The sequence below is a fragment of the Chiloscyllium plagiosum genome, unplaced genomic scaffold (genome assembly GCF_037043375.1).
Source record: "Chiloscyllium plagiosum isolate Xiang-an unplaced genomic scaffold, Cpla_swu_hap1 HiC_scaffold_35, whole genome shotgun sequence".
Classification (NCBI taxonomy): domain Eukaryota; kingdom Metazoa; phylum Chordata; class Chondrichthyes; order Orectolobiformes; family Hemiscylliidae; genus Chiloscyllium; species Chiloscyllium plagiosum.
The window spans coordinates 28,436,306-28,460,703 of NW_028270173.1; the positions used below are offsets into that span (position 1 = coordinate 28,436,306).

The following is a 24,398-nucleotide window of genomic DNA, read 5'->3' on the forward strand; positions in this document are numbered from 1 at the left end:
TTGTACCTGTAAAACTGGGAGTGATACAGAGCAGTGTTCAGCCTGTAAAACTGGGAGTGATACAGAGCAGTGTTGCACCTGTAAAACTGGGAGTGATACAGAGCAGTGTTCAGCCTGTAAAACTGGGAGTGATACAGAGCAGTGTTCAACCTGTAAAACTGGGAGTGATACTGTGCAGTGTTGTACCTGTACAACTGGGAGTGATATAGAGCAGTGTTCAGCCTGTAAAACTGGGAGTGATAAAGAGCAGTGTTGCACCTGTAAAACCGGGAGTGATACAGAGCAGTGTTGTACCTGTAAAACTGGGAGTGATACTGAGCAGTGTTGTACCTGTAAAACTGGGAGTGATACTGAGCAGTGTTGCACCTGTAAAACTGGGAGTGATACTGAGCAGTGTTGTACCTGTAAAACTGGGAGTGATACAGAGCAGTGTTCAGCCTGTAAAACTGGGAGTGATACTGAGCAGTGTTGTACCTGTAAAACTGGGAGTGATACAGAGCAGTGTTGCACCTGTAAAACTGGGAGTGATACTGAGCAGTGTTGCACCTGTAAAACTGGGAGTGCTAAAGAGCAGTGTTGTACCTGTAAAACTGGGAGTGATAAAGAGCAGTGTTGCACCTGTAAAACTGGGAGTAATACAGAGCAGTGTTCAGCCTGTAAAACTGGGAGTGATGCAGAGCAGTGATCACCGTGTAAAACTGGGATTGTTACAGAGCTGTGTTGTACCTGTAAAACTGGGAGTGATGCAGAGCAGTGATCACCGTGTAAAACTGGGATTGTTACAGAGCTGTGTTGCACCTGTAAACCTGGGAGTGATACAGAGCAGTGTTGTACCTGTAAAACTGGGAGTGATAAAGAGCAGTGTTGTACCTGTAAAACTGGGAGTGATAAAGAGCAGTGTTGCACCTGTAAAACTGGGAGTGATACAGAGCAGTGTTCAGCCTGTAAAACTGGGAGTGATGCAGAGCAGTGATCACCGTGTAAAACTGGGAGTGATACAGAGCAGTGTTCAGCCTGTAAAACTGGGAGTGATACAGAGCAGTGTTGCACCTGTAAAACTGGGAGTGATACAGAGCAGTGTTGTACCTGTAAAACTGGGAGTGATACAGAGCAGTGTTGCACCTGTAAAACTGGGAGTGATACAGAGCAGTGTTCAGCCTGTAAAACTGGGAGTGATGCAGAGCAGTGATCACCGTGTAAAACTGGGAGTGATACAGAGCAGTGTTCAGCCTGTAAAACTGGGAGTGATACAGAGCAGTGTTGCACCTGTAAAACTGGGAGTGATACAGAGCAGTGTCGCACTTGTAAAACTGGGAGTGATAAAGAGCAGTGTTGCACCTGTAAAACTGGGAGTGATACAGTGCAGTGTTCAGCCTGTAAAACTGGGAGTGATACAGTGCAGTGTTCAACCTGTAAAACTGGGAGTGATGCGGAACAGTGTTCAGCCTGTAAAACTGGGAGTGATACAGAGCAGTGTTGCACTTGTAAAACTGGGAGTGATACAGTGCAGTGTTCAGCCTGTAAAACTGGGAGTGATACAGTGCAGTGTTCAACCTGTAAAACTGGGAGTGATACAGTGTCGTGTACAACCTGTAAAACTGGGAGTGATGCGGAGCAGTGTTGAGCCTGTAAAACTGGGAGTGATGCGGAGCAGTGTTCAGCCTGTAAAACTGGGAGTGATACAGATTAGTGTTCAACCTGTAAAACTGGGAGTGATACAAATCAGTGTTCAACCTGTAAAACTGGGAGTGATACAGTGCAGTGTTCAACCAGTAAAACTGGGAGTGATACAGATCAGTGTTGTACCTGTAAAACTGGGAGTGATACTGTGCAGTGTTGCACCTGTAAAACTGGGAGTGATACAGAGCACTGTTGTACCTGTAAAACTGGGAGTGATACAGAGCAATGTTCAGCCTGTAAAACTGGGAGTGATACAGAGCAGTGTTGAGCCTGTAAAACTGGGAGTGATACAGAGCAATGTTCAGTCTGTAAAACTGGGAGTGATACAGAGCAGTGTTCAGCCTGTATAACTGGGAGTGATACAGATTAGTGTTCAACCTGTACAACTGGGAGTGATACAGAGCAGTGTTGTACCTGTAAAACTGGGAGTGATACAGAGCAGTGTTCAGCCTGTATAACTGGGAGTGATACAGATTAGTGTTCAACCTGTACAACTGGGAGTGATACAGAGCAGTGTTGTACCTGTAAAACTGGGAGTGATCTAGTGCAGTTTTCAGTCTGTAAAACTGGGAGTGATGCAGAGCAGTGATCACCGTGTAAAACTGGGAGTGTTACAGAACAGTGTTGTACCTGTAAAACTGGGAGTGTTACAGAACAGTGTTGTACCTGTAAAACTGGGAGTGGTAAAGAGCAGTGTTGCACCTGTAAAACTGGGAGTGATACTGAGCAGTGTTGTACCTGTAAAACTGGGAGTGATACTGAGCAGTGTTGTACCTGTAAAACTGGGAGTGATACTGAGCAGTGTTGCACCTGTAAAACTGGGAGTGATAAAGAGCAGTGTTGCACCTGTAAAACTGGGAGTAATACAGAGCAGTGTTCAGCCTGTAAAACTGGGAGTGATGCAGAGCAGTGATCACCGTGTAAAACTGGGATTGATACAGAGCTGTGTTGTACCTGTAAAACTGGGAGTGATACAGAGCAGTGTTGCACCTGTAAAACTGGGAGTGATACAGAGCAGTGTTGTACCTGTAAAACTGGGAGTGATAAAGAGCAGTGTTGTACCTGTAAAACTGGGAGTGATAAAGAGCAGTGTTGCACCTGTAAAACTGGGAGTGATACAGAGCAGTGTTCAGCCTGTAAAACTGGGAGTGATACAGAGCAGTGTTGCACCTGTAAAACTGGGAGTGATACAGAGCAGTGTTGTACCTGTAAAACTGGGAGTGATACAGAGCAGTGTTGCACCTGTAAAACTGGGAGTGATACAGAGCAGTGTTGCACCTGTAAAACTGGGAGTGATACAGAGCAGTGTTCAGCCTGTAAAACTGGGAGTGATGCAGAGCAGTGATCACCGTGTAAAACTGGGAGTGATACAGAGCAGTGTTGCACCTGTAAAACTGGGAGTGATACAGAGCAGTGTTGCACTTGTAAAACTGGGAGTGATAAAGAGCAGTGTTGCACCTGTAAAACTGGGAGTGATACAGTGCAGTGTTCAGCCTGTAAAACTGGGAGTGATACAGTGCAGTGTTCAACCTGTAAAACTGGGAGTGATGCGGAGCAGTGTTCAGCCTGTAAAACTGGGAGTGATACAGAGCAGTGTTGCACTTGTAAAACTGGGAGTGATACAGTGCAGTGTTCAGCCTGTAAAACTGGGAGTGATACAGTGCAGTGTTCAACCTGTAAAACTGGGAGTGATACAGTGTCGTGTACAACCTGTAAAACTGGGAGTGATGCGGAGCAGTGTTCAGCCTGTAAAACTGGGAGTGATACAGATCAGTGTTCAACCTGTAAAACTGGGAGTGATACAGTGCAGTGTTCAACCAGTAAAACTGGGAGTGATACAGATCAGTGTTGTACCTGTAAAACTGGGAGTGATGCGGAGCAGTGTTCAGCCTGTAAAACTGGGAGTGATACAGATCAGTGTTCAACCTGTAAAACTGGGAGTGATACAGTGCAGTGTTCAACCTGTAAAACTGGGAGTGATACAGTGTCGTGTACAACCTGTAAAACTGGGAGTGATGCGGAGCAGTGTTCAGCCTGTAAAACTGGGAGTGATACAGTGCAGTGTTCAGCCTGTAAAACTGGGAGTGATACAGTGCAGTGTTCAACCTGTAAAACTGGGAGTGATACAGTGTCGTGTACAACCTGTAAAACTGGGAGTGATGCGGAGCAGTGTTCAGCCTGTAAAACTGGGAGTGATACAGATCAGTGTTCAACCTGTAAAACTGGGAGTGATACAGTGCAGTGTTCAACCAGTAAAACTGGGAGTGATACAGATCAGTGTTGTACCTGTAAAACTGGGAGTGATACTGTGCAGTGTTGCACCTGTAAAACTGGGAGTGATACAGAGCACTGTTGTACCTGTAAAACTGGGAGTGATACAGAGCAATGTTCCGCCTGTAAAACTGGGAGTGATACAGAGCAGTGTTGAGCCTGTAAAACTGGGAGTGATACAGAGCAATGTTCAGTCTGTAAAACTGGGAGTGATACAGAGCAGTGTTCAGCCTGTACAACTGGGAGTGATACAGAGCAGTGTTGTACCTGTATAACTGGGAGTGATACAGATTAGTGTTCAACCTGTACAACTGGGAGTGATACAGAGCAGTGTTGTACCTGTAAAACTGGGAGTGATCCAGTGCAGTGTTCAGTCTGTAAAACTGGGAGTGATGCAGAGCAGTGATCACCGTGTAAAACTGGGAGTGATACAGAGCAGTGTTGTACCTGTAAAACTGGGAGTGATGTAGCGCAGTGTTGTACCTGTAAAACTGGGAGTGATAAAGAGCAGTGTTGCACCTGTAAAACTGGGAGTGATACAGATTAGTGTTGCACCTGTAAAACTGGGAGTGGTAAAGAGCAGTGTTCAGCCTGTAAAAGTGGGAGTGATACAGTGTAGTGTTCAACCTGTAAAACTGGGAGTGATACAGTGTAGTGTACAACCTGTAAAACTGGGCGTGATGTAGAGCAGTGTTGTACCTTTAAAACTGGGAGTGATGCGGAGCAGTGTTCAGCCTGTAAAACTGGGAGTGATACAGTGCAGTGTTCAGCCTGTAAAACTGGGAGTGATACAGTGCAGTGTTCAGCCTGTAAAACTGGGAGTGCTACAGTGCAGTGTTCAGCCTGTAAAACTGGGAGTGATACAGTGCAGTGTTCAACCTGTACAACTGGGAGTGATACAGATTAGTGTTCGGCCTGTAAAACTGGGAGTGATGCAGATCAGTGTTGTACCTGTAAAACTGGGAGTGATACAGAGCAGTGGTCAACCTATAAAACTGGGAGTGATACAGAGCAGTGTTGTACCTGTAAAACTGGGAGTGATGTGGAGCAGTGTTGTACCTGTAAAACTGGGAGTGATACAGAGCAGTGTTCAACCTGTAAAACTGGGAGTGATACAGAGCAGTGTTCAACCTGTAAAACTGGGAGTGATAAAGAGCAGTGTTGAGCCTGTAAAACTGGGAGTGATACTGAGCAGTGTTCAACCTGTACAACTGGGAGTGATACAGATTAGTGTTCAGCCTGTAAAACTGGGAGTGATACAGAGCAGTGTTGCACCTGTAAAACTGGGAGTGATACAGTGCAGTGTTCAGCCTGTAAAACTGGGAGTGATACAGTGCAGTGTTCAACCTGTAAAACTGGGAGTGATACAGATTAGTGTTCAACCTGTACAACTGGGAGTGATACAGATTAGTGTTCAGCCTGTAAAACTGGGAGTGATACTGAGCAGTGTTCAACCTGTACAACTGGGAGTGATACAGATTAGTGTTCAGCCTGTAAAACTGGGAGTGATACAGAGCAGTGTTCAGCCTGTAAAACTGGGAGTGATACAGTGCAGTGTTCAACCTGTAAAACGGGGAGTGATACAGTGCAGTGTTCAACCTGTACAACTGGGAGTGATACAGATTAGTGTTCAGCCTGTAAAACTGGGAGTGATACAGAGCAGTGTTGTACCTGTAAAACTGGGAGTGATACAGAGCAGTGTTCAGCCTGTAAAACTGGGAGTGATACAGAGCAGTGTTGTACCTGTAAAACTGGGAGTGATGTAGCACTGACAGGGACTACTTGCGGACACAGAGATGGGCTAAAGTGCGTATACTTCAACGCAAGGAGTATCAGAAATAAGGTGGGTGAACTTAAGGCCTGGATCGGTACCTGGGACTACGACGTTGTGGCCATCACGGAAACGTGGATAGATGAGGGACAGGAATGGCTGTTGGAGGTTCCTGGTTTCAGGTGTTTCAGTAAGATTAGGGAGGGTGGGAAAAAAGGAGGGGGGGTGGCGTTGCTAATTAGAAATGGTATAACGGCTGCAGAAAGGAAGTTTGAGGGGGATCTGCCCTTGGAGGTAGTATGGGCTGAAGTCAGAAATAGAAAGGTGCAGTCACCTTGTTGGGTGTTTACTATCGGCCCCCCAATAGCAGCAGAGATGTGGAGAAACAGATTGGGAAACAGATTTTGGAAAGGTGCAGAAGCCACAGGGTCGTAGTCATGGGCGACTTCAACTTCCCAAATATTGATTGGAAGCTCTTTAGATCAAGTAGATTGGATGGGGCGGTGTTTGTGTAGTGTGTCCAGGAAGCTTTTCTAATGCAGTATGTAGATTGTCCAACCAGAGGGGAGGCCATATTGGATTTGGTACTCAGTAATGAACCGGGACAAGTGATGGGCTTGTTAGTGGGTGAACATTTTGGTGATGGTGACCACAATTCTGTGACTTTCACCTTGGTTATGGAGAGAGATAGGTGCACACAACAAGGTAGATTTTATAATTGGGGGAAGGGAAATTACGATGCTGTAAGGCAGGATTTGAGGAGCATACGTTGGGAGCATAGGCTGTCAGGGAAGGATGTGGTGGAAATGTGGAACTTTTTCAAAGAGCAGATACGACGTGTCCATGATATGTATGTACCTATCAGGCAGGAAAGAAATGGTCGTGTGAGGGAGCCTTGGTTGACGAGAGAGGTTGAATGTCTGGTAAAGAGGAAGAAGGAGGCTTACATAAGGTTGAGGAAACAGGATTCAGACAGAGCAGTGGAGGGATACAGGATAGCCAGAAGGGACCTGAAGAAAGGGATTAGGAGAGCTAAGAGAGGGCATGAAAAATCGTTGGCGGATAGGATCAAGGATAACCCCAAGGCATTTTATGCGTATGTCAGAAACCTGAGAATGACGAGAACGAGGGTAGGTCCGATCAAGGACAGTAGTGGGAGACTGTGTATTGAGTCGGAAGAGATAGGAGAGGTCTTGAACAAGTACTTCTCTTCAGTATTTACGAAGAGGAGAGTGTGAAATGGACTGGTAAGCTAGAAGAGATACCTGTTAGGAAGGAAGATGTGTTGGACATTTTGAACAACTTGAGGATAGACAAGTCCCCCGGGCCTGACTGGATATATCCTAGGATTATGTGGGAAGCAAGAGAGGAAATTGCAGTACCGTTGGCAATGATCTTCTCGTCTTCACTGGCAACGGGGGTGGTACCAGGGGACTGGAGAGTAGCGAATGTTGTGCCCCTGTTCAAAAAAGGGAATAGGGATAACCCCGGGAATTACAGGCCTGTTAGTCTTACTTCTGTGGTAGGCAAAGTAATGGAAAGGGTACTGAGGGATAGGATTTATGAGTATCTGGAAAGACACTGCTTGATTAGGGACAGCCAGCACGGATTTGTGAAGGGTAGGTCTTGCCTTACAAGTCTTATTGAATTCTTCGAGGAGGTGACCAAGCATGTGGATGAGGGTAGAGCAGTGGATGTAGTGTACATGGATTTTAGTAAGGCATTTGATAAGGTTCCCCATGGTAGGCTTATGCGGAAAGTCAGGAGGCATGGGATAGAGGGAAATTTGGCCAATTGGATAGAAAACTGGCTAACCGGTCGAAGGCAGAGAGTGGTGGTAGATGGTAAATATTCAGCCTGGAGCCCAGTTACAAGTGGAGTTCCGCAGGGATCAGTTCTGGGTCCTCTGCTGTTTGTAATTTTTATTAATGACTTAGATGAGGGAGTCGAAGGGTGGGTCAGTAAATTTGCAGATGATACGAAGATAGGTGGAGTTGTGGACAGTGAGGAGGGCTGTTGTCGGCTGCAGAGGGACTTAGATATGATGCAGAGCTGGGCTGAGGAGTGGCAGATGGAGTTCAACCCTGCCAAGTGTGAGGTTGTCCATTTTGGAAGAACAAATAAAAATGCGGAATACAGGGTTAACGGTAGGGTTCTTAGCAAGGTGGAGGAGCAGAGGGATCTTGGGGTCTATGTTCAGAGGTCTTTGAAAGTTGCCATTCAGGTGGATAGAGTTTGTAAGAAGGCCTATGGAGTATTATCGTTCATTAGCAGAGGGATTGAATTCAAGAGTCGTGAAGTGATGTTGCAACTGTACAGGACTTTGGTTAGGCCACAGTTGGAGTACTGTGTGCAGTTCTGGTCGCCTCACTTTAGGAAAGATGTGGAAGCTTTGGAGAGGGTGCAGAGAAGATTTACCAGGATGTTGCCTGGAATGGAGAGGAAGTCGTACGAGGATAGGTTGAGAGTTCTCGGCCTTTTCTCATTGGAACGACGAAGGATGAGGGGTGACTTGATAGAGGTTTATAAGATGATCAGAGGAATAGATAGAGTAGACAGTCAGAAACTTTTTCCCCGGGTACAACAGAGTGTTACAAGGGAACATAAATTTAAGGTGAAGGGTGGAAGGTATAGGGGAGATGTCAGGGGTGGGTTCTTTACCCAGAGAGTGGTGGGGGCATGGAATGCGCTGCCCGTGGGAGTGGTAGAGTCGGAATCATTGGCGACCTTTAAGCGACATTTGGATAGGTACATGGATGGGTACTTAATCTAGGTTAGAAGTTCGGCACAACATCGTGGGCCGAAGGGCCTGTTCTGTGCTGTATTGTTCTATGTTCTATGTAGCGCAGTGTTGTACCTGTAAAACTGGGAGTGATGTAGCGCAGTGTTGTACCTGTAAAACTGGGAGTGATGTAGCGCAGTGTTCAAACTGTAAAACTGGGAGTGATGCAGAGTAGTGTTCAACCTGTGAGACACTCCTATGTTTATTATGTGAGACATCAATGTGTTTACCAGCATTACTAGATGGAGGGAGACACAGGATCTGGAACCGTGCCGCCTTCCAAGATGGGAGTTGCTTGTTGCAATGATACTGGAATTGTTGGCTGATCATATCAATCAACCTGCACTTGCTAGTCTGGCACCAGCCGTGATCATGACCTGGAATAAAACTACAAGATGGCGACTTCTGGGAAACGTAGTCAACTGTTCCTCCCAACCTATTGCACATCTTATCTTAAGCTACTCCCTATATTGTGTTCAAAGCAATCTATTAGATACTGTCCATCATTCAATACCACCTGCTCCCAAGTCTCCCACAGGAGTCCTTTTCGTATTTATGGAGTGGTACAGCACAGGAAAATACCCTTTGGTCAGATCCTCGGCTACTCTTGTCCTATTTGCCAGCATTTGACCCATATCCCTCTGAACCTTTCCTATTCATAAACCCGTCCAGGTGCCTTTTAAATACTGTTCTTCTTCCCGCCTCCTCCACCCACCCCTGACCGCTCATTGTACACATGCATCCCCCCACCTTAAGCGTGACCCGAGAGAAACCCAGACCAGTGGCGCTAAGGAATGAGATGGCCCTGTGGTTACAGCAATCTTCTTGGTATTTATAAATTAGAATCCCAACAGTGTGGAACGGGCCCTTCGGCCCAACAAGTCTACACCAAACCTCTGAAGAGTAACCCACCCAAACCCATCCCCCGACATTTACCCCTGACTGATGCACCCAATCTACACATCCCTGAACGCTGTGGACAATTTAGCATGGCCAATTCACCTTGACCTGCACATCTTTAGATTTTGGGAGGAAACTGGAGCAGCCAGGGGAAGCCCACGCAGAACAGGGGAGAAAGTCCACACAGACGGTCGCCCGAGGCTGAAATCGTTCCCGGGTCCCTGGCCCTGAGAGGCAGCAGTGCTGACAGCTGAGCCACCATGCCGCACATATTAGTATGTGCAAAAAGTAAGGCTTTATGCGACACATGCTCTTGTCAATTGGATCCCATTTGAATATTTCACCCTCTGAAATACTGGGCTGAGTCACAGGGCAGTCATTCCATGGGCTCTGGTGGATTGTCAGATTTGCACACTGCCTAACGTTCATCACCGACATCAATGGAGTATCAAATCAGATGCCCTCTACCCACTCGAGCCCCCCCACCCCCCGCCTCTGTTTGGTTAAAAGTGCAGCTCATGTTACCTGCAGCTCGGCTGCGTTGCAGCCCTGAGCTGGTTCATTCCAGCACCTCGCTGGAGCTTTGCTCCGCACTCGTTCCCTGATGATCCGGTGTTGAGTTTCCGACACTGTCTCTGCAGGGCTACACGGCTGGGGGGATGAAGATCGGGTGCACGCAGCCTCGGCGCGTGGCAGCCATGAGCGTGGCCGCCCGAGTGGCGCAGGAGATCGGGGTCAAGCTGGGAAATGAGGTGAGCTGTTCATCTGTGGCACCGAGAGAGAAAAGAAACTGAGCCGTGGGACAGTGTGATGGGAGAGGTTTGGACCATCGGGGTGGGGGGGAATGAACAGGCATAATGAGAGCGGAAGAGGGGGCCAGCGAGCAATGAAAAGAATGCAGGGCGTGAGAAGCGGGAAAGACAGGTGGCGAGAATGCATTTTAAAAAGCCTCCAGAACAATTAATGCAAGTTGAATTTTTCGCTTTCGTGTTTAACTGGTTGGTTTTGGTGAGCATTGAGTACTGAGGGGTAAGGGGCCAAAGCAAGACTGTAGCGGTGAGGGGAAAGATGGGGAGTTTCCACGTTAATGACAGAACAGGACTCAAAAGCCTTATGGCTGACAACTGCCATGACCCATCAACAATGCTGGATGGGAGATGAGTGGGAGTGTTAGTCAGTGCAGAAAAGTAACCCTGGGAATAGGAGCAGAGGCAGGGGTTGAGAGAGGGTATTATGTGAGGAGTGGTCATGAGTTGAGTACTTCATTGCGTTGTGAGCATTCAAAGGGGGTGGCCATCTGACTCCTGCATGCGTAACTCTCCAGGTCGGCTACAGTATCCGGTTTGAAGACTGCACCTCAGAGCGGACGGTGCTAAAATACATGACAGATGGGATGCTGCTGAGGGAATTCCTCACGGAGCCAGACTTGGCTGGATATAGGTGAGCGAGGTTCCCACATGAGAGAGCGTGGTTGTTACTGAGCGTCACAGAACCTTACAATACGTTGGGAATGATAGGATAGAGCTTTCTTCAGTCTGGCAAACTCCGAATGTCATGTTCCCGCAGTGCTGGGGTGTGTGTGTGTTCGGATGGTGCTGGGATACATGCAGAATCTGTGTAATGGGTGGGTGGGTGTGTGTTTGCGTGATGCTGGATAACTTAAGCATGTTTGTGCCGTGCTGGGTAACACATGGGTGCATTCGTACAGTGCGGAGTTATGCCCCGTGTGTATGCACGGGGTGCTGGGCACTTCCCAACCATGTGCTCAGGGTGCAGGGTAACCTTTCCCCTGCTGCATGGTCTTGGCTGATGTGTGCTGTCTGTCTGTCTGTCTTCACAGCGTGGTGATCATTGACGAAGCCCACGAGCGCACACTTCACACTGACATTCTCTTCGGGCTGATTAAAGACATCTCCCGCTTCCGCCCTGACCTGAAGGTCCTGATTGCGAGCGCCACGCTGGACACTGAGAAGTTCTCGACATTTTTCGACGATGCTCCGATCTTTCGTATCCCGGGGCGAAGGTTCCCCGTTGATATTTACTACACCAAGGTACCAGGACCGTGTGGGGCATTTCGGGGGAAATGTCCGTCCAGAGTCCTCCATGGGGGGGGTGGAGGTGCAGCTGGAGCTGACGTTGCCAGCTCCTTCCCTCTCTAGTGGGTGATGAACGAGCTGTGCCCGACTGATGACCGTGCCGGGTTCTGTGGAGCGTGTCGGTACTCGCTGGCCACAAAAGCAGCACGCGGGGGCGATTGTTCGTGAACAGTGTGCGGCACGGTTCCCGCTTGATAAACTGCGGGGTTGACCTGGGAGTGTTCACCGGCCGGGCGTAGGATGCGGATGTCAGGGCCCTGGGGTACGAGCTGAGGAGACTTGCTAGTGATGAAGAGCTTCAATGGAGGGGAGAGATGAGAGAATCTGGGCCCATCCTCCTTATGCCCAAGCGATGAAGGGTTTTTGTTAAGGAGGTCCCCTCACCCCTTTCATCAGGTCAGTAACCAGTGGGTTTGAGGTGAATGACAAAGAGTAGACTGAGAGAAATGCCTCAGTGGGGAGAGAGGGGGAATTGCTGTGGATTGGAACTAAGAGGCAGAATTGCTTTAAATCTTACTTCAGAAGAAAGGGACTGAAAACGTGCAGGGGTCTGGTATGAGACCGAGGAAGGACACTAATAACAAGAAATCACAATGAATAATAATGGTGAATAAAGCAATAATAATGTGGGTGGCTCTCTCAAAGAGCCAGCATAGGCCCCATGGCTTCAGTGACCTCCAGTGCTCTCCAAGATTTCTGAATAATGTCACCTGGATTGGGGCGCGGTGGGGGGCGAGGAAAGTGTGGTCTCTGTGTTGTGCTGTCCCAGGATACGAAAGGTCGGAGCGGCGTGACAGTCTTCATAGTTCCGGTCTCTGACGCTTGATCGGTGTGACTGATGCCAGCAGATCGCAGAGATGCCAGGCTGGATCCCTCGTCTGTGGCATCGCCTGAGATCTCCCTCGGGAGGCTGGTGGGGGGGAGCAGCTGTGGGCTTGACGTTAACAGGCAGCATGTGGTCCCAGGAGGATAAAGACGATGTGGCTTCACCTCTCCTGTGCTGGTGACCCCAGGCGAAGGTAGCACACGTGAGCCCCTGGACGACAGTGGGTCCTCCCAAGCTCAAATGCCCCTCTCTCAGCACAGAAGCCCGAGTAGATATTTGTATTGACTGACAGGTTCCCCTTGCTCTCTCCCCATAGGCCCCTGAAGCGGACTATCTGGAAGCCTGCGTGGTTTCTGTCCTGCAGATTCACGTCACTCAAGCTCCCGGCGACATTCTGGTGTTCCTCACCGGTCAGGTAAGGAGGTCACGGGGCCGGTCACTCAGCCGGGATCCCCTCGGGCTGGGCTGACCAGATCCATCCCGCGGCTGGCCACTGGCCAATCAGTTCAGCTGTGCAGATCTCACCGCCGCGTGTTGGCCGAACCGAACCGAGCCGAGCCGAGCTGACGCTCCGTGTCGTTCCTCGTGTTATTCCCTGTGCCCGGGCACTCGCTGCGTTGAGGCAAAGCCGCCGACGGCTGGGCCTCTATGCTTTGTGCTGACCCCTGCCCTCCCCCCCCCCCGCACACACCCCTTGTGATGGAGTGCCTTGCTTCTTGTACAGGAGGAAATCGAGACCACGTGCGAGATGTTGCAGGAGCGATGCCGTCGCCTGGGCTCCAAGATTGCCGAGCTGCTGGTTCTACCCATTTACGCCAACCTCCCCTCCGACATGCAGGCCAAGATCTTTGAGCCCACCCCAGCAGGTGCCAGGAAGGTGAGGGGCGAGCCCACACTAATTATGACTATTTTAAAGTGACCCTTTTCAGGTAAGCGTCCTTCCGCTGCCAGGAGTGTGACTGTGTCGGTGATGGCTGCGTGGGCCAGGATTAGTTTTGTAGGTAGCCTTCTGGGACCTATCCTGAACATAAGCTGACACAAATCACCAGCGTTGTTCACGTAAGGTTTCAGAGGTATTCAAATGTGCAGAGAGCACACTGGGCCCCAGCAATCATTGAATCCCTACAGTGTGGAAGCTGGCCACTCAGTCCATCGAGTCCACACCAACCCTCCGGAGCGCATTCCACCCAGATCCCTCCCCTGCCCCCATCCCTGTAACCTTGCATTTCAATGCCTAATCCAGCTGTGAGAAACAAAGCTCACTCACTTCAATAATTGCAGTCCGAGACAAAAATCTGAATCAATAGTGTCCTTTATTTGTACACTTGCAAGTGGGTGTAATGTCTAATACCAGAGAAGGCAGAGGACAAATACACATCAAATTCAACAAACTCTCGAAATTTATACAATTCGAGTCCCTACATATTTTTTCTCATTTCATTGTTTGCCCCCCCCCCCCATTTCCCTAAGACTGATCCCACAACTTCTGTTTATCTGGCCTTGTCCATGACAAATGCCTATCTCTGGCCCCATAAGGTGGTTTGACGTCATTCCCACTGCAGGTCATCGTTAGGCATATAGTTTCTTTATCAGTATCTATTCCTTCCATCTGGGTCTCTCTGGAGGCCGCTCTGACCTTCATGACCTCTTTAATTAGGGTTTGTTCCTGTGTCTCCATACAAGTGGGAAACAGATGTTCTTACCTACTGTTATACAAGCCGAGGTCATCCCCTTACAACTTCTTATCTATTCACCCATACATCTACCCATTGTTTTGTAATCACGTTTCATGCTGACATACCATTTTTAGCTGAGACGAAAACAATTATGTATTTCCTCCACATAGTCCCCATACTTGTTGACTCAGCTCTTGGCTGAAACAATTACACACTGATGTGAGTTCATTTACTCTGTATCAAAACTTATAATTGCAGAAATAACATTAATTTACCTATATCCCACACAGCTAACCTGCACATCTCTGGACCCTGTGGGCAATTTAGTGTGGTCAGTCCACCTAATTGGCACATCTTTAGATTGCTGGTGTTTTGGGTGCACACACCCACTCCCATCACTCCATGAACTATTGTCACGATGCTTTGTACCCCCGTGCCTTGGCCTCACTTTTTTATTCCCTTTTCCTTTAGCTAGCTAGGAGCGTGGTCTTTCGGAATGGTGCATTCTCACTTGCAGTTAACCAACCATTGATTTCACTCTTCCTCATTCCCGGAATCTCTCAGGAAGAGACCATTCAGCCCCGTCGGGCCTCCACAGCCTCTCGAAGCGAGCTTCATTACATTGTGCCGATCTCCTCCCTTTTCCCCATACCCTTGCACATTGTTCCTGTTTAAGTAATTGTCCCTGTCCCCTTGTATTCCTCAATCGAGCCTGCCTCCACCACATCCCCAGGCAGTGAATTCCACATGTAACAGAAAGCTTTCTCTTGCGTCGCATTTGCTTCTTTTGTAAATCCCTTTTTAAATCAGTGCCTTCTAGTTCTCAATCCTTCTACTGGCAGGTTTCTCTATCTATCCAGCGCCCCCCCCGTGATTTTGAAGACTTCTACCAAGTCTCCACCCCCCCCCCCCCCCCCCCCCCCCACCCCCCCCAAACTTCTGCAGAAAGGATCATTGGTCTTGAAACATTTCATTCTCCGGAGTTGCTGTTGGACCGGCTCAGCTCCCCCAGCATTCTCGGAGTTTGTTTCAGATTTCCAACATCCTCTGTTATACTTCTGCCCATTTATCTAGCGCCCATCAGGTCCTAAAGCAGTTTGCAGCCAATTAAGTACTTCAGTGAAGCATCGTTATTGTAACAAGATTAGAATAGATTCCCTACAGTGTGGAAACAGGCCCTTCGGCCCAACAAGTCCACACTGACCCTCCGAAGAGTAACCCCCCCCCCCGCCCGACCCATTCCCCTACATTTACCCCTGCACCTAACACTGGGCAATTTAGCATGGACAATTCAGCATGGACAATTCACCTGACCTGCACATCTTTGGACTGTGGGAGGAAACTGGAGCACCCGGAGGAAACCCGCGCAGACACGGGGAGAATGTGCAAACTCCACGCAGACAATTGCCCGAGGCGGGACTTGAACCCGAGTCCTTGGCGCTGTGAGGCAGCAGTGCTAACCACTGAGCCACCGTGCCACCCCAAGTGCTGCAGGTTTGGCAGATTATGCACAGCCAGCTCCCGTAAGCAGCAATGTAAGAATGATCAAATAATCTGTGTTGTGAGCCTCAATCTTGGGCTGAAGCCTGTATTGTGTGGGATGTGAGCCCACAGCCCTTTGACTGGGACGTGAGTGCAGTGATTGAATTATCAGCAACGAAGGAGTATGTGCTGAAACTAACGGACGGAAAGTGCACGGAGCCGGCAGTCACAGTTTGACCTTTCTTTGCGATGATTTCACGGAATGTTTGCTTTGCTGGCTGAGCATTTATTGTCTGCCTCTGTGTTCCTCGGGAGAATGAGCTGCCTTCTTGAGCCCCTGCAGTCCATGTGGTGTAGCTGTTCACCTACGCTGCTGATAGAGGGGGCAGTTCTGGCTTTCCATCCAGTGACAGTGAAGGGGCGGTGATATACAGTAATGGTAATATAGCCCAGTCCATCGCGCAATGACTCCATCTACACTTATTGCAGCCTCGGGAAGCCAGCCAACATCATCAAAGATAAGAGTGTGTTGCTGGAAAAGCACAGCAGGTCAGGCAGCATCCCATGAGCAGGAAAATCGGTGCTTCAAGCCAGAGCCCTTCCTGCTCATGGAATGCTGCCTTGACCTGCTGTGCTTTTCCAGCAACACCCTCTCAACTCTGATCTCCAGCATCTGCAGACCTCACTGTCTCCTAACATCATCAAGGTCATAATCTCTTCCAACCTCTTCCTTCAGGCAGAAGATACAAACGCCTAAACCCATGTACCAACAGGTTCAAGAACAGCATCTTCCCTGCCACTATTAGACTTCTGAATGGACCTCTCAAATTTTGAATTTAGATTAGATTCCTACAGTGTGGAAACAGGCCCACCAAATCCACACCAACCCTCTGAAGAGTAACCCACCCAGAGCCACTTCCCTCTGACTAATGTACCTGACACTATGGACAATTTAGCATGGCCAATCCACCCTAACCTGCACATCCTTGGACCGTGGGAGGAAACCGGAGCACCCGGAGGAAACCCACGCAGACACGGGGAGAATGTGCAAACTCCACACAGACAGTCGCCCTGAGGCTGGAATCAAACCTGGGACCCTGGAGCTGCAAGGCAGCAGTGCTAGCCACTAAGCCACCGAGCTGCCCCATTTAATGTCAATCTCATCCTTTATGCACCATCCCTGCAGCCGTAACATAGTATCCCTCGCTCTGTTCTATCACCTGAATGTAAATTTTCACTGTACCCAGGAATGTGTGACAGTAATAGACCAAATCAAATATTTCCATCTTGGGACAGAGAATGGCTTGGAGGGCAAACTAGCAGACAGCGATGTTCCCATGCATCTGCTCCCCTTGACCTTCTAGACAGCAGAGGTTGCAGGTTTGTAAAGTGCTGACCCAGTAGGCTTAATGAGTTACTACATGATTTGGAGGTGCCGGTGTTGGACTGGGGTGTACAAAGTTAAAAAACACCAACACCAGGTTATAGTCCAACAGGTTTAATTGGAAGCACACTAGCTTTCGGAGCGACGCTCCTTCATCAGGTGATAGTGGGGGGCTCAATCCTAACACACAGAATTTATAGCAAACATGTACAGTGTGATGTAACTAAAATTATACATTGAAAAATTGATTGTCTGTTAAGTCTTTCATCTGTTTGAATACAGTGATAGTTTCACTTCTTTCATGTGTAAATCACAAAACCTTTTTAAAAAAGTTGCATTCTCCAGTTAGCTGTTAACAATGGTGATAGCTAGACAATATGTTGAAGGTGTTAGCCCCCTGTGTTCTCCGTCTATGACCTGATGTTTAGATTGATTCTAATCTAAAAAGTGAGATAATGGACTTTTACATGAATTCATGCAGTTTTTGAGCAAAGTACAATGTAACTCTGCAAGTACAAATTCACCCCACAAAATATATGTGTGCATGTGGGTCTTTGTCTGTGTGTGTGTGTGTGTGTGTGTCTGGGTTGGGGGTCGTGAGTGTGAGAAAGTGTATGTGTGTGTGTAGTGAGTGCAGAGTGTCTTAAGTCTGTGAGGGGGTGCATGTGGGAGTGTGTGTGGGTGTCTGTGTGCGCGTCTGTGTACATGTGTGTCGGTGTGTGTGTGTGTGTGTGTGTGTACAATGCAATGGTGGTCACCTGTAATGTGACATGAATCCAAGGTCCCGGTTGAGGCCCTCCCTATGGGTACCGAATTTAGCTATCAGCCTCTGCTCGGCCACTTTCCTCTGCTGCCCGTTCCAAAGTCCACCTTGGAGGATGGTCACCCGAAGGTCCGAGGCTGAATGTCCCGGACCACTGAAGTGTTCCCCAACTGGGAGGGAACCCTCCTGTCTGTTGATTGTTGTGCGGTGCCCATTCACCCGTTGACGTAGCCTTTGCTCGGTTTCCCCAATGTACCATGCCTCAGGGCATCCTTGCCTGCAACGTATAAGATAGACAACGTTGGCTGAGTCACATGAGTACCTGCCATGTACAAGGTGGGAGGTGTTCCCACGCGTAATGGTGGTATCTATGTCCACACTCTGACACGCCTTGCAGTGCCTACCGTGACAGGTTGTATGGAGTTGTCCTGAGAGCTGGGCAGTTTGCTATGAACAATGATCTGTTTGAGGTTTGGCGGTTGTTTAAAGGCAAGTAGTGGAGGTGTGGGGAAGGTCTTGGTGAGGTGCTCATCTTCATTGATAATGTGTTGCAGGTCACGACAAACATGGCGTAATTTTTCAACCCCTGGGAAGTACTGAACAACGAAGGGTACCCTGTCAGTTGCAGCACACATCTTTCTCCTGAAGAGGTCATTACGGTTCCTTGCTGTGGCACGTCGGAACTGGCGGTCGATGAGTTGAACATCGTACCCCGTTCTTGTGAGGGCATCCCTGCGTACTTCCAGGTGTCTGTCATATTCCTCCTCATCTGAGCAGATCCAGTGTACGCTAAGGGCTTGTCCATAGGGAATGGCTGTTTTAATATGTTTTGGGTGGAAGCTGGAGAAGTGTAGCATTGTGAGGTTGTCTGTGGGTTTGCGGTAGAGTGTGGTGCTGAGGTGTCCATCATTGATGGAGACGCACATGTCCAAGAATGAGACAGACAGTCGAGAGTAGTCCATGGTGAGTTTGATGGTGGGATGAAACTTGTTGATGTCACTGTGTAGTTTTATCAGTGACTCCTCACCATGGGTCCAGAGGAAGAAAATGTCGTCACTGTACCTGGTGTACAATGTTGGTTGGAGATCCTGCATAGAGAAGAAGTCTTGTTCGAACCTGTGCATAAAAACATTGGCATATTGGGGAGCAAATTTGGTCCCCATGGCTGTTCCGTGTGTCTGGATGAAGAACTGGTTGTCAAAGGTGAAGACGTTGTGATCGAGGATAAAGCGGATGAGTTGTAGGATGGTGTTTGGAGACTGGCAGTTGTTGGTGTTGAGTACTCAGGCTGTTGCTGCGATGCCATCATTGTGGGGGATGCTGGTGTAGAGTGCGGAAACGTCCATTGTGACCAGGAATGTTCCTGGTTCGACTGGTCCATGGGTGCTGAGTTTCTGTAAGAAATCCGTAGTGTCGCGGCAGAAGCTGGGGATCCCCTGTACAATAGATTTCAAGATGCCTTCAACATAGCCGGAGAGATTCTCACACAGGGTCCCATTGCCCGACAGAGAACACAGGGGGCTAACAACTTCAACATATTGTCTAGCTATCACCATTGTGAACAGCTAATCTGAGAATGCAACTTTTTAAAAATGGTTTTGTGATTTACACATGAAACTATCACTTAACAGACAATCAATTTTTCAATGTATAATTTCAGTTACATCACACTGTACATGTTTGCTATAAATTCTATGTGTTAGGATCGAGCCCTCCACTATCACCTGATGAAGGAGCAACGCTCCGAAAGCTAGTGTGTTTCCAATTAAACCTGTTGGACTATAACCTGGTGTGTGGTTTTTTTAACTAAGTTACTGCAGTACGTCTTATAAACTGGGTGCACACTGCTGCCACTGTGTGGTGGAGAGGGTGATTTGTGAATGTGTTGGCTAAGAAAAGGTCTTGAACTGCACGAGTGTTATTGGAACTGTCCTCATCGAAGCAAGTGAAGAGTATTCCGTCTCAGTCCTGGCTTGTGACTTATGGCTAGGCTCTGTAAATCCTTTTCTGGATTGCTGCTTTTTCAATAAAAGTGGATAGTGATGGATCAGCTCACTGGTGAAGAATTGCTTGATATGGAGCAAGATATTCAGCCTTGGGTCCTTGGGAAACAAGCTACCCTTCCCCCATCCCTACTCTCCAGCCCTTGAAGTTCAGGCAGTTGTGTCCTTTAAGCAGCCTCAGATAACCCATGTACAAAAGCGGGAGAGCTGAGGTTTCAGTAGTGGCTACTCATACCTGTGAGTGCATGGAAATGTCCTCCTTAAGTAGTAGGTGACTTTCAAAAAAACATTCAACCTGAGAATGAGGAAGCGCAAGTTAGGTGGCAAACCCAAGATGCCTGCGATTCCCAGGATCTGGCTGAGGCTGCTGCTGCTGAGGAAGTGAGCCCTCTTGAGGCCCAGCTCCCCCATCCCTCCTGAACATGGAGCCACTCTGCACAGACTCTCAACTTTGCCGTTGTTAACTCGAGCTCTCTCTCTTTCCCCCTCCCCTGCTGCCCTGTTCCCCGCCCCAGGTCGTCATCGCCACCAACATCGCGGAGACCTCCCTGACCATCGATGGGATCATCTATGTGATCGACCCCGGTTTCTGCAAGCAGAAGAGTTACAATGCACGCACAGGCATGGAGTCTCTCATTGTCACACCCTGCTCCAAGGTGGGTGCCTTCACCCTGTGTGTGTGCGTGCACGCACGCGGTTTGAGGGGGTGCTCCTCGGTGAGAGGCAGTGGTAGCGGGGATGTCAGCATCTGAAAACAGGTGTGATTTAAGGCATTCTGCATTCACACAGCAACTTGAGAATCTCCTGAAGCACTTCACACCCAGTGCTAGCCTTTTGGTTTTACGTTTACATACAAATCAGGAGGGCAAGGCCACGCACTTATAATCATAGAATCCCTACAGTCTGGAATCAGGTCCTTCAGTCCAACAAGTCGCAGGTAGATAGGATAGTGAAGAAGGCGTTTGGAGGGATATGGGCCGCGTGTTGGCAGGTGGGACTAGATTGGGTTGGGATATCTGGTCGGCATGGACGGGTTGGGCCAAAGGGTCTGTTTCTATGCTGTACATCTCTATGACTCTAACCATTGGGCGCATACCATTCTCTGCAGGTCAACCTGCCTTCCTTCTGACAGCTATACAACGTCCTGTTGATACCAACGATGGCTCAGCATGGGCTCCCTTTCTAGAACCATCCTTACTCCACCCTGATTCAGAAGCTCAGGGGTCAAGTTCCACCCAGGGGCCATGAGCGCACTTAAAGAATGACATACTCTAATCCCTGACGCACCCACTCCTTTGACATGTAGGACGGAACAGCAACCCAATTTGAGCACAGCAAGCTCACACAAACAGTATTCAATGATGTCAGCTGAGGGAGAAGTATTGTTTAGTACAATGGGGCAGAAAGATGATCTTGGCTGATCATCTCATGCAGTGCCAGAGGTGGTGTTCTGCAGACCACTTGTTACCTGAGGCCTTCATCTACTTCATTACTTGGATGCAAAGTATGATAGGGTGCTTTTGTTTTGGAAAAGGGACAGGGAAAGGTATCTACAGTGTCCTGGGTCAATCCTTATTCCTCACCAACATCACAGAAACCAATTATCTAGTGATGATCACAGTGCAGTTGATGGGACCATGCTGTGTCCAGATTAGGTTGCTGCTTTTCCTAGACTTATGGAGAGTTAGATTAGATTAGATTCCTAACAGTGTGGAAACAGGCCCTTCAGCCCAACAAGTCCACATTGACCCTCCGAAGAGTAACCCACCCAGACCCATTTCCCTCTGACTAATGCACCTAACACTACAGGCAATTTAGCCTGGCCAATTCACCTGAACTGCACATCTTTGGACTATGGCAGGAAATCGGAGCACCCGGAGGAAACCCACACAGACACGGGGAGAATGTACAAACTCCACACAGACACGGGGAGAATGTACAAACTCCACACAGACACGGGGAGAATGTACAAACTCCACACAGACAGTCGCCCGAGGCTGGAATCGAACCTGAGACCCTGATGCTGTGAGGCAGCAGTGCTAACCACTGAGCCACCGTGCTGCCATTAGTGAATGAAACTATGCACCTTGGGGTGCATGTTCATAGTTTCCTAGAAGGTGGAAGTACAGGTAAACTGGGGGGGGGGGGGTAAAGGTGGCATTTGGCACACTTGTTTTTATTGGTCAGTGCACTGAGTATCGGCACTGGGAGGTCATGCTGCGTACAGGACACTGATTAGACCACTTTTCGAATACTGCATTCAATTCTGGCCTCTCTGCTATAGGAAAGATGTTGTGAAACCTGAAAGGGTTCAGAAAAGATTTATGAGGATGTTGCCAGGGTTGGAGAATTTGAGCTACAGGGAGAGGGTGAATGGGCCGGGGCTGTTTTCCCTGGAGCATCGGAGGCTGAGGGGTGACCTTATAGAGGTTTATAAAATCATGAGGGGCATGGATAAGATAAATAGACAAGGTCTTTTCTCTGGGTTGGGATAGTCAACGTGACGGCGTAGGTAAGGTGTGAGATGAAAGACGTAAGGAGGACCTAAGGAGCCATTTTTTCACCCAGAGGGTGGTGCGTGTATGGAATGAGCTACCAGAGGAAGTGGTGGAGGCTGGTACAATTACAGCATTTAAAAGGCATCTGGATGGGTATATGAATAGGAAGGGTTTGGAAGGATATGGGCCAAGTGCTGGCAAACAGGACTAGTTTAATTTCGGGTATCTGGTCGGCATGGACTAGTTGGATGGAAGGGTTCACTGTCCGTGCTGTACATCTCTATGACTCCAGACTGTGTATAATACCGGTCATCTTATTAAGGAAGGATACGAATGCGTTCAAATTTTTGAGACTTTGAGAGGTCAGGCTGTCTTGAGGAGGAGGGTTGGACAGGTTAGGATTATATCTGAAAGAGCTCTGAAAGAGTAAGAGGTGACTTGATTAAAATGTCAAGACCTCTTAGCATCTTACGTCAGGTGAACATGGAAAGGATGATGCGCCTTGTGAATTTAAAAATAAGGGGTCGCCCATTTAGGAAAGGAGATTCATTAATTCTGAAAGGGTCGTGAGTGTTTGGAACTCTCTTCCTCAGAAGAAGCAGAGCCTCTGAGCATTTTTAAGAGAAGTATTTCGATATTTCTGAAGCAAGGAATGAGAATTTATCAGGGTAAGGCGAGAATGTGGATTTGAGGTTCCAACCAGACCTTATTGAGCCTGCGGTGCAGGTTCGGGAAACTGCTAACAGTGGTTAGCACTGCTGCTTCACCGTGCCAAAGACCCAGGTTCAATTCCAGCATCGGGCGACTGTCTGTGTGGAGTTTGCACATTCTCCCCGTGTCATGTGTGGGTTTTCTCCGGGTGCTCTGGTTTCCTCCCAACAGTTCAAAGACATGCAGGTTAGGATAAATTGGCTATGCTAAATTGTCCCATAGTGTTCAGGGATATGTGGGTTAGTTGCTTTGTCAGGGATAAATGTAGAGTAATAGGGTAGGAGAATGGGTCTGGGTGGATTACTCTTCAGAGGGTCGGTGTGGACTTGGAGTCATCGAGATGTACAGCATGGAAACAGACCCTTCGGTCCATCCCGTCCATGCCGACCAGATATCCCAACCCAATCTAGTCCCACCTGCCAGCACCCAGCCCATATCCCTCCAAACCCTTCCTATTCATATACCCATCCAAATGCCTCTTAAATGTTGCAATTGTACCAGCCTCCACCACAGCCTCTGGCAGCTCATTCCATACACGTACCACCCTCTGCGTGTAAAAGTTGCCCCTTCGGTCTCTTTTATATCTTTCCCCTCTCACCCTAAACCTATGCCCTCTAGTTCTGGACTCCCTGACCCCAGGGAAAAGACTTTGTCTATTTATCCTATCTATGCCCCTCATAATTTTTAAAAACTCTATAAGGTCACCCCTCAGCCTCTGAAGCTCCAGGGAAAACAGCCCCAGCCTGTTAAGCCTCTCCCTGTAGCTCAGATCCTCCAACCCTGGCAACATCCTTGTAAATCTTTTCTGAACCCTTTCAAGTTTCACAACATCTTTACGATAGGAAGGAGACCAGAATTGCATGCAGTTCTGTATCCAAATGGCTAGTTCTCCCTGTATTCCGTGAGATCTAACCTTGCTAATCAGTCTCCCATGGGGAACCTTGTCGAATGCCTTACTGAAGTCCATATAGAACACATCTACCACTCTGCCCTCATCAATCCTCTTTGTTACTTCCTCAAAAAACTCAATCAAGTTTGTGAGACATGATTTTCCACGCACAAAGCCAGTTTTATCGTTGCTCAGCCCGGTCCCCGACTCTCCCGGCCACGAGGATTAGCCCGCGGCCGTCCTGAAGCAGTAACTGTAGTTCGCCAGCCAGCGGCGGAAATGCTTGCTGCTCTAACCCTGTCGGTCCCTGCCTCCTTGTGACTCCAGGCATCAGCTAACCAGCGAGCTGGCAGGGCTGGCCGCGTGGCTGCCGGGAAGTGCTTCCGTCTCTACACAGCCTGGGCCTTCAAGCACGAAATGGAGGAAACGTCCATCCCGGAAATACAGCGAACAAACCTGGGCAACGTGGTGCTGCTGCTGAAGAGCTTAGGTAAGGAAATAGAAGCGGGGCTTGTTACACGGCACCATCTCAACCCATCCAGGCACTTCACAACCGACTTGCAGTGGTTTTGAGCTGCTGCAGTCACTGTTGTAACGCTGGTGGTCTCCTTTGTTCGCAGCAGGATCCGGTATTCAGTGCCGTGAATCCTGTTCTCAGGGTTGTTG

At 48.6% G+C, this 24,398-nt stretch overlaps 1 protein-coding gene across 2 annotated transcripts in view; it reads left to right on the forward strand.

Annotated features, from left to right (window-relative positions):
- dhx16 (DEAH (Asp-Glu-Ala-His) box polypeptide 16) overlaps nucleotides 1-24,398 on the forward strand; it is a 59,146-nt gene that overhangs the window by 20,382 nt on the left and 14,366 nt on the right. For both annotated transcript variants that reach the window (XM_087979439.1, XM_087979438.1), the window contains exons 9-15: nucleotides 10,046-10,156; nucleotides 10,729-10,844; nucleotides 11,245-11,455; nucleotides 12,643-12,741; nucleotides 13,051-13,203; nucleotides 20,150-20,290; nucleotides 24,060-24,222. In XM_087979439.1, coding sequence (XP_087835565.1) covers nucleotides 10,046-10,156; nucleotides 10,729-10,844; nucleotides 11,245-11,455; nucleotides 12,643-12,741; nucleotides 13,051-13,203; nucleotides 20,150-20,290; nucleotides 24,060-24,222 — 994 coding nt within the window. The remainder of the gene's footprint in view (nucleotides 1-10,045; nucleotides 10,157-10,728; nucleotides 10,845-11,244; nucleotides 11,456-12,642; nucleotides 12,742-13,050; nucleotides 13,204-20,149; nucleotides 20,291-24,059; nucleotides 24,223-24,398) is intronic.